The sequence below is a fragment of the Chaetodon auriga genome, chromosome 2 (assembly GCF_051107435.1).
Source record: "Chaetodon auriga isolate fChaAug3 chromosome 2, fChaAug3.hap1, whole genome shotgun sequence".
NCBI lineage: Eukaryota > Metazoa > Chordata > Actinopteri > Chaetodontiformes > Chaetodontidae > Chaetodon > Chaetodon auriga.
In genome coordinates this window covers 28,475,125-28,485,061 of record NC_135075.1, presented here as the reverse complement: position 1 = coordinate 28,485,061, position 9,937 = coordinate 28,475,125, and the positions used below count along the sequence as shown (strand labels likewise).

At 46.2% G+C, this 9,937-nt stretch overlaps 1 protein-coding gene across 2 annotated transcripts; it reads left to right on the top strand.

Annotated features, from left to right (window-relative positions):
• The first annotated feature begins 628 nt into the window (after nucleotides 1-628).
• Nucleotides 629-6,795, top strand: mych (myelocytomatosis oncogene homolog). 2 transcript variants are annotated; one of them, XM_076745267.1, is made up of 3 exons: nucleotides 629-826; nucleotides 2,380-2,938; nucleotides 3,928-6,795. In XM_076745267.1, the coding sequence occupies exons 2-3, from the start codon at nucleotides 2,395-2,397 to the stop codon at nucleotides 4,509-4,511; spliced, it is 1,128 nt and encodes a 375-aa protein (XP_076601382.1). In that variant the 5' UTR covers nucleotides 629-826; nucleotides 2,380-2,394; the 3' UTR covers nucleotides 4,512-6,795. The 2 variants fall into 2 exon arrangements, with proteins under 2 accessions (XP_076601382.1, XP_076601391.1); XM_076745276.1 differs by lacking the exon at nucleotides 629-826 and having other exon boundaries at nucleotides 2,281-2,938; nucleotides 3,928-4,571.
• The last annotated feature ends 3,142 nt before the right edge of the window (nucleotides 6,796-9,937 follow it).

Below are 9,937 nucleotides of genomic sequence, written 5' to 3'. Positions count from 1 at the left end.
GGTATAGAGGGAGAGAACACATACTGTAAGCTCCCAGCCTTCAGCATGCAGTAAAAATACCAAACCGGCTTGCTGTACCCACGACATTCCCCACAAATGACGGAGGAATTTATTTTTTGTGCGATGAATCACATCTGAACACTTCGTAATGTCCCTGAATGCACCGTTTACTTTTAATTATTTTTCGGATTACTTCTTTTGAATGTCAACTGAAAGGATTTTCAGTAACTCGCTCTTCTTTGTTGCTCCGTCTTAACGCCCTGAGGCGAGACAGAGAGCGAGACAGGCGGGCAGACAGGCAGTGAGACACCCGGCATCTCTTCACAATCCACGTGTGTTCTGTCCCAACTTTTACCCGCCACCATTTTCCTGGAATCCCAGCCTGCGCTGTATCACTCCGCCAGCAAGACAACATAGACCCCGATTCCGACGTCAAATTTAACGTAATTGCCGTCGTCCCCGATTTTTCCGTCTGAACTCGATCGAAACCGGAGTTTACGGCGGATAAACAGGCCGTGCGTTTGGTTGCCGTTGTCGATTTTTGCGTTTTGGCGCGATTTTGGCGGGGTGGAAGGACACCGGCGAGTAGCAGCGGTATAAACCAAGCGACCCCGGCAGCCACACCCACACCTACTCTGCCTGCTCGTAGCGGAGGAGAAGAGGGAGTCAGACGGGAGATAAACAATATGCTGCCGGGCTCCAACTTTAATTTTACACGCAGAAAATTTCACGTTAGCAGATAATCCCGGAGGACTTTACTGGATATTTCGGACGCTTCCTCGGTTTTTCTTCATTCTGAAACCCCCTTCTGTGAGGACGTTTGAAGGTAAGGCAGCTGCTTGCGGGTGAATTTAGGTCTTCAGATAAGATCAAACTTACACACGGGCCGTTTCAGTCAGGTGTTAAAATGCGCTTTTGTGTATTTCTGTATTGTAATTTTGTGTTTCATGTGGTTGTTAGTGGTGAATTTAAGAAGAAATGCCGGTTTCACGTGGGGACACAGCGTTGCTCAACCCACGCGGGGTTTAAATGACCCCTTCAGCGGGTTAACCTTTGGATCTTTTCTGGTGCATTCACTGACTTACATCGCACGGAAATACCGGACTCGCCACTGGATGGGTGGTTTTGCTGCATGTCGAGGCTTTTGGTTAATGTGTCGCTTTTCGAAATCTGATTAAAAATCAGTTCAAGTCTAATATAATCGGAGTCTGGTGCCAAAGCATTCAGTAATCGCGACCTAACGGGGCAGACTGAAGCATGAGCAATCTGCATTCAAAACCTCATTTAGAAATGTGTAAATTTTAGATGCTGCACTCAGCTTGCGTTTGTGCACGAACTGCACTCAGTTGCCGGTAGTTTTAGATAATGGCACGCATTCATATGCAGTTAACAGTCGTTTAGTGTTGCGTTGAGTGGGGAAATGACATCACAAACACTATTAAATACTTAACTTTAATTATTTTCTGTCTTGTCACTGCTCTGTATTTAAGTGTTGGCTCCGGTTGGCTGTGACGGTAAAGAAAGGCAGCCTTTAACTCCCGGTGGCATTCTGCGCCACACACACTGCTGCTTTGTTCTCCAACAGTCTGCCATACATGCACATACCATCAGACTCCATAGGATCATTCTAGAAATTCTGCCCAAACTAATGGGACTGCTTCTCACTGTGCCGTATTTAGTTATGTTTGTTTAATCCCATGATTTTTAAAGCATTTTGCAATGTGATTTTTAAGTTTTTAATGATGAATAGCTGCAATGTCCCGACCGGTTGGTGTTAACGTGCATGATCCTTTGGGCTTTTTAATGATAACCAGCGTTTTCAGGCAAGAAAAGCTGTTTGTTTTTTTTTGTTTTTTTTTATTCTCTGAAATAAGTTGAGATTGTCCTGATTTCCCGTGAAGTCTTGAGTAACGAACAGAAGAAAAACAAAAGACAGCCATGGTCCGCGTCAACGTTTTCTTCCCCGAGCCAGCAGGCAGCCACACTCACTTTTCGGGGTTTTTGTATGAACTTTGTGAGAAGGAAAAATGTGAATTGAGTTGAAGAGGTGTTAAGTTTCTGCTCCTGTCTCTCCCAGCTGTTCCTATGATGTCATGGGGAGGGAGGCGTTAAGTCTTTCTGGGTGATTTGGGGCCTCCCGGGAGCCGCGGGGCGGGGCCACAGTGATGTAAACACAGATAAAAGGTGGCACGCTGCCGTTCAGGGTCTCAGTCTGGAGGAACTGGTTTAAACTTTCACTACAACACGTGTCGGTGCTGCTGCTGGGATTTACCCGTTCAAACACACTACCGGCTCAGCTCCTCTGGATTTTAACCCAATAACCTCACTACCTCCCTGATTTTGTTCTTTTTGTCCTGGTTTTTCTCCTTGTTCTGCCAGATTCTGCCATCAAACATGTTGCAAAGCTTCGCTCAGTCGCAGGACTGGCTTTACTCAGAGCCGCTGCTGTTTGACGATGAGTTCTGCCAGAGTTTGATGAAGGACCTCCAGTCGCTGCCGACGCCGCCGCAGTCCCCCCCCATGAAGGTCGGGGCCGGTGGCAGCAAGCCCCTGTCCAAGGAGGACCAGCTGAGCTACGTGTCGGACATCCTGCTGGAGGACCACGACATGCAGCTCAGCTGGAACTACGACTTCTTCTGCTCGACTGCTGCTGAGAAGGAGGGCGAGCTCAGCCAGCCCTGCTCCCCCCTGGAGGAGAACGGCGAGGACTGCCTGTGGCAGTGCCTGACAGCGGACAAGAGCCTGGAGGAGAAGCTGGTCTCCTCCATGCTCGGCTCCAGCCCCCTGCTGTCCGACATCAACACCAGCATCTTCGAGGAGATCGCCGGCTCCACGCTGGACTGCCAGAACCTGATGGAAACTCAGGAGCCCAGCGAAGCCACATCAGACTACGGCTCAACCGGCGGCGAGCTGTCCACCTATTCATCCAGCGACTCCGGTGAGTTCAGATCTTATCTTTATTTCATTTTCATGATTTCAGCTCAGATGAAAGTTTGGCCCAAACGGTCAGTTTTCCCATCAGGATCATATTTTGAGCCAAATGCTGCCTTTTTAAAATGTTTGAGGATTTTTATTGATGTTTCAGTTCAGAGAGTCACATCAGCCCTTTAATCTCAATCCTGCCTTGTTGTTGTTCATCTTATCAGTATCAACACTTGTCGCCCAGAGCCGCCTCACCGGCATTTCATTGATAGTTCCCTGTTAATGTTTAGTGGCACTGAGCCCAAATTGTTCTTTGCACTCGGCTTATCTGGACGCCGTCCACCCACCTGTAATCTGCAGGAGCCTTAAGGATGTTGTTGAGGCGTGGGCGGGCTTTGACAGGCTGTCTGTTGACTGACATGAGTAGATGAGAGCTTTTAGGAGGGAGAGTTGACTGTGTGTGTGTGTGTGACTCATGCTCAGCGGTAACAGTTGCGGCTCCATCCATTAACTCGTAATGAGTCACTACCGACTCGAGCCCTCTGGCATCCCTGACTGTAAACCAGAGAGGAAGAGTCAGACTCACATTTGTTGAATATTTATTGAGGCGTAACTCTTTGTTAAAATGTTAATTAAAAAAAAAATATTCATTGAAACATAAACGAGGCTTTAATGCTTCCAGTCTCACCTGAAGTACGTTCAGAGCATCAAACTCTAACTGCTGTTCACATCGTTACGTGTTGCTCATTAACAGACTTCCAGCTTGTTGTCAGCTTCTGCACATTTATGGTTGTTTACAGAAGAAGGAAGGATTTTCACGGCTGACTGGTGTGTGTGAGCCAAACCCACATTGGTGTGCTGTGTACAGTGTGTACACTCGTGTTTTTGGTGTCCTCTGAAATGTCGTCACGCCTCCACAGAGCAGATCGAATTACCACAAGGGTCAGAAAACAAGGTTGTGTCGGAAAACTCTTCTAACCTTTCTTCTTCTCTTCTCTCTGACAGAGGAGGAGATTGACGTGGTGACGGTGGTGCGCTGTTCCTCCAGCCCCTCCCCGCTGCCCTCATTGGCTGACCTGTCTGTCCGCCAGCAGAAGCAGGAAGAGGAGCAGCGAGCTCTCCAGCGCCACCACTTTGAGATCCAGCTGCAACACAACTATGCCGCGCCCTGTCCCGCCTCGCCGCCGCCGCCATCCTCCTCGTCCAACAAGCGCTCGAGAGGCAGCGAAAGCTCGTCGCGCTACCACCACTCTTCTCGCAGCTCCTCCTCTTCGTCGTCTTCCTCGTCGCGGTACCACCACTCTTCCCGGAACTCGACGGAGACGGAGGACGAGGAGGAGCGACGGCGGACGCACAACGTGATGGAACGACAGCGGCGTAACGAGCTGAAGAACTGCTTCATGCGCCTGCGAGACAACGTCCCCGAGCTGTCGCACAACGACAAGGCGTCCAAGGTGGTGATCCTGAAGAAGGCCAGAGACTGCATCTACGGCCTGGAGGACGAGGGCCACAGACTGCTGTCCAAGAGGGACAGACTTCGAGCCAAACAGGAAGAGCTGATGGCCAGGCTGGAGCAGCTTCGCAGCTAATGGACCAAACCATGGGCTGCATCTTTAGGTCTCTGAGACAATGTGGGGGTGGGCGGGGGGTGGACAAGAGGGAAGAGACTTTGTACAAAGACACAGGGATGGGCGGGGACACAAGATGGCGTGTCATGCTGAAAAGAGCGCACAAAGTTTGACATTTCAAGGACTTTATGGTAACAATAGCTCCGGACTGTATAGACTCATATTTGCAACTATTGCCGTGGACAAACACAAACACACTCATTGCCTCAGAATGAATCATTCTCATGCCTTGACTGCTGACTGTTGTAGAGCGTAGGATGTTTTTAAGGTTGAAATGAGGGTGGAGCGAGCAGATTATTGGTTTTTTTTTGTTTGTTTTTTTTTAAGTTTGGCTGGACGCACACTGAAAGACGAGAACGACACCTTTCGTTATTGTCCGTTTCTTCGTTTGGTCCCGTTCGGGGACGCCAAACGGCACAGGTGAAAACGACACGGAGACGCCTGTCGGCTCAAATAACTGGAAGCCACATCAGCTCAGTAGTTGAATGAAACTTGAATATTGTGTTTTTCAGGATGTCTTATAGCCATACTAACCAGTGATCCCTCCACGCTGACCGGTGTGTGATGGTGGCTTTCAGCTTATTTGGTCGACAGCACTTCTGTCAATTCCAGATAAACTCCGAATCTGACATTTTTTTTGGATCAGGAAAAGGGTTTTTCAGTGTGCTCCCAGCCCTGTTTGGCCTCAGGCGGACCCTCGGGCCCAGCACCACTCTGTTATCAGGTTAATGTGCGTCAATGACAGTACTGTATAGAGCAGGTTTGATACTGTACATGTAACAGTGCTCGTCTGGGTTCAGTTCACCGCCAGCTCGCTCACTTCAGAGAGTGTGTGTGTGTGTGTGTGTGTGTGTGTGTGTGTGTGTGTGTGTTTCTAGTCGAGAAAATAGAAATTGCTTTGTGTATTTAAGTACCGTCATTAATGAACTGCTCAGACTCAAAGGTAGCCATATTCATCAGCATTCAGGTTTTGAGGAGACTGAGCCGGAAGGTGAACTGAACCCTGAGCTTTGCTATTGTAGCAAATCAACCAAAGTTGGGATGGAAAAGCTCTGGACGACGATGTCTGAAGCCGAGTGGCAGACCGGTGGCGTCCTGACATATTTAATGGTTCTGGTTGGAGGAAGCTGCCGCAGCAGCGATACTGTGACGTTCAGTCGTGTTGCTCGAGGAGCAGCCACTTTAAGTGTAAATTAAGAAAAAGCAGTTTTTAGCGTTAATCCAGTGGAAAGTGCGAAAATGTGATTCTTTGGCGCTCGTTGAGCGAACTGGAGATTTCGTTCGGCATCGCAATGAGTCACAGTTTCTTTCTTTGCACCTGGTCACGATTGAATGCCCCAAAAACTAAAAAGCTTCATCACATTACGAGGACGACGTTGAGCCGTGACATCAAGGGATATTTTGGTATGTTAAATATATAAAAGTAGTAGTAGTACATGTTCTCCAGGAGCCTGCCGTGTCCCTGGACCAGCAGGCCTTTTGTCGGACTTGTCCTTTGGGCTGGATCTGAAGTTTGAAATATCAGTGATGGGGTCGGACGTTTAACTGAATGCAGTTTTACTCTAAATATCAACTATTGCCAATGTTATCCATTAATGTGCTGTTTGCAATTGAATGTGCAAATGGGAAACATTTGCTTATTTGTGTCAAATGTCTTAAAGTGCATCTTGTTTTATTATTACCAGTTCTTCCTCCTTTCGTCTGAGCGTGCTTGAACAGACCCTGGTCGGTGGGAAGAATGAGGATGTTGGTGTTTTCAGTGGTTGAAGACCTGCTCTGCCTTGAAATGCGTTCTGTTCAGGACTCCTTGTCTCCTTTGACTCTGTCGCTGTCTGGTTAAAACCTCGCCTGCTAGTTCTTTGTTTCAGGAAAGCTTTAGCTTCTTGGTTTTTCTTCCAAATGCCTCAAATTCTTTGGTATTTTTTCCTTTCGTAGAGGTTCAGTCACATAAAACTGCCTCCTGAAGTCAAGATTCAGAGGTTTTAACGAGACAGCGGGGATGATTTTCTTTTCTTAGCATGATACGACCTACCTCCACCTGGCTGCAGTCTGGCCTCTAATGTTTTTTTCCTGGTTTAAATATTGTACAGATTTTTTAAAAAAAATGTAAATATTTTTGTTATTGTATCATAAATTATTTTAGTCTTTTTTTTTCTTGTTCATTTGAATTTGAGGATTTAAAAGAAATGTTATTCTTTACAAGCAGCACTTTTTTTAATATTGATGTAATTAAAGAATGAATGAGAGCTGGGAAGTCCACGTGGTTTTATTGCACGCGCACACACACACACACACACACAAAGCAGGGAGTGTGTAGTGTGATACACAGGTAGAAGACGGCAGGGAAATCCCTCCAATTGGACAATTATTCAACTTTACATGAAAACATAATATAATGAAGCTTATCCTTAGAGCTCTAACTGCAGCTGAGTTGACAAGAATTAATAAAACGGGGTCAATAAATACAGAATAAAGCATCACGCCTGCCTTTGTAGGTTATTATAGGTGACTTGATTTCTACCTAAATAAATGTTTAAATCAAAGATGAGCTGAGAAAACATACGTTTGTTTTGAGGGACAGGCTTTGGTTTTCTCTCATGTCCATCTGTGTTGGGTGCAGTAATGCATTACACGTCACAGTAACACGGTTACTTGACCAAAAACTGCAGCGAGTAAACAAACACGAGAGGCGCCGGTGGATGAAATGTGATCTGTGAAGTCCAGTCTGAGCAACAGATCCACGAGTCTGAAGGCGGATCGGATGCCAAAACAGTGAAAAGCAGCAGAGCCAAAACATCTTATATTATTGTTATTCTACGCATTTTTCCTTCATGTCAAAACCTGGCACATTACCCATAATGCAACTCTGCTGCCAATCGTTAAATCAGAGATTTCTTGTGTTGTGCCGATGTGTAAAGTTCTAAAGTTCTAAACTCTAACGAGCTCCCACCGCGGTTCATTATTTTACCTGAGATTCGTGCTCGCTGCAGGAAGGCGTGCTTGCTTGTATTTCATTGGCCGATGCTGCGCGTTGGAGAATGGGCTGCAGCAAAGGTTGAGCTAGCATGAAGCGCGCTGCTGGAGTCTCCGCTCGTTGTAATGAATGAGGAGTCGTGTTCCATGTTACATCCTCACAGCTGTTTTTGTTTATTCTGACTGGTCAGACCTCCTCTCAGGACTGTGTGGGTGTACACGCCATGCTTGATTTACATCTCCCACACTCTCCTGCTGCACCTGTTAAGGTGATGCACACTTCAACTGGTGCCCCATTGGGATAGTGGACCATGTAATTTCCAAGCAAAGTGGCACCCAGTGTAAATGTGAGCTGTGATTTTATCACCCAGAATGAGTAGAAACACCTGTGTGGGCATGCAGGTGCTTCCTAATAATTCCTCCTCTCTGCACAGGCAATGAAAGTGATGCCTTCCCTGCACAACTCCACTGTGATGTACAGGCTATGGTGCGAGTTCGGAGGGCAGAACCTACTCATATGACGGGCTGACAAACAGGCAGAACAGGAAATAAAATTTGTAGGATAATAAGAATAAACTGTGGGAGCTAGCGTGGCTAGCAGGCTAACAACAACGTTCCATAAGCAGTAAATAGCTTCATTGACCTCTGCCTCTGCACTCACTGCAGCCGGGCAGCATCCCTCCTTCTCTGCTGCTTCTCTTTGCAGTGCAGATACACGAACGAGGACCCTATCAGTCGACGCATCCTGATGGTATTCAGACTGAGAGTTCATCCCGGCAGCCTCTCTGGCAGGAAGTCAGAGCCTCCAGATGTTTCACGTCAGTTTAACTTCTCCATCTTCTCCGAGATGAATGAACAAGCTGGGAAAACAGCCTGAGAAACCCGCAGACATTCTCATTCTGTGTAAAAATGCTTCCCCTCACACACCTGTCACCCTGGGCGGCCCCTCCCAGGTGGAGAGATATGTGAATGTTGTCTCAGGGCAAAGTGTGAGGCTGCAGCAGGTAGATGCATTGTGCAACCTGAGCTCGGTCCATGTGTCCAAGTGTGCATGTGGAGCAGGTGAACATGTGCCAGGTGTGTGTGTGGGTGTGTGTGTGTGTGTGTCTCCAGAGTTTATATGTTATCTTGTTCCTGTGCAGCGCAAGTGTTTCTTTTAAATCCACTTCTGGAAAAATGTTGCTTCACCAGTTCAACAGCCAAAACTTCAGTGTTCAGATTTTTTCCTCATTTCCGGTCGATTTAATCTTTAAAGTGTTTCTGAACTTTGACAATAACGTAGAGAAGTGACAACACATTTCCTTGTCGGAAATCATTTCAGGTAGAGACCTAAAGTCCGTCACGATCATTGAACAGGATTACTGACTGAAACATTATGCGTTTATTGAACTTTAATAACCACTCGAGCGGAAAACTTGAAAAATAAATGTCTTATAATAACAAGAAAAATCTAAGAAAAATAAACACTTCTTTGATTTATGATGTGTTTTACAATGGCCGCTCCAAGCCCCAGTAGCCTAGTAACAGCACAAACAGACGCACATCAGAATCCAAGTTTGGGTTTTTAGGGTTGAAAGCGCCGCTGTAAAGAAAAAGGGTGCGCTGGATTTAAAACACAAGACAAAACAAGAGCGGCTTTGCGAAACGAATGCAGCACAATGACCGTTTTATCTTGATGATCTTGATTTCGTAATCGCTTGAAGGCAGCATCATAATCAAAAATAACATTCATCAATGGCCCAGTCTGAAAGGAAAGGCTTTGTGATTGGCTCAAACTTTATTTTGAAATGAAAGTCTTCAGATTAAACTTTTCCACAGTGGCACAAAAACATAGAAAAGGTGTTTTTCTCATGTAGACGGAAGCAGGATCAGATTATTTTAGGCTTTGAAAAAGAATGTCAATCAATCAAGTGAGGAGTAGAATGATAGCTGCAGTGTGTGTGTGTGTGTGTGTGTGTGTGTGTGTGTGTGCAGCTATGTAGGTCAAGGTAAGTAATGTGGCCGTCAGGTGTGTCAGATAGCCGCTAACAGATCAGTTCAGATTCCATAAAAGCCTTTTCATCAGTGAGCGACAGATTAGGTTTGTTGTTTTATGAAAGAGTGCAGGGAGAGGCCTGATAATAACTGTGCTAAATACACACACACACACAGACATTATCGCAGCCTCTCTGTTAAAAACATGCAGCTGGTGGAAAGAGGTGGGGCTTTGCTCAAACCTGGCAGCTGATGAGGTGTTTGTCCGTGTTCACTTTTTTATTTACAGGCTATTAGTCTTTATCTCATATTGTCTTATTGCTTCTTGAATTAAGATAACTGCATCCTGCAGGTTTATGATGAAGTTAGAGCTAATTTAAACTCCATATCTGAGAAATCCTGGAGCGACGCCGTGATCCATAAAGCCAAACTGCAAACAT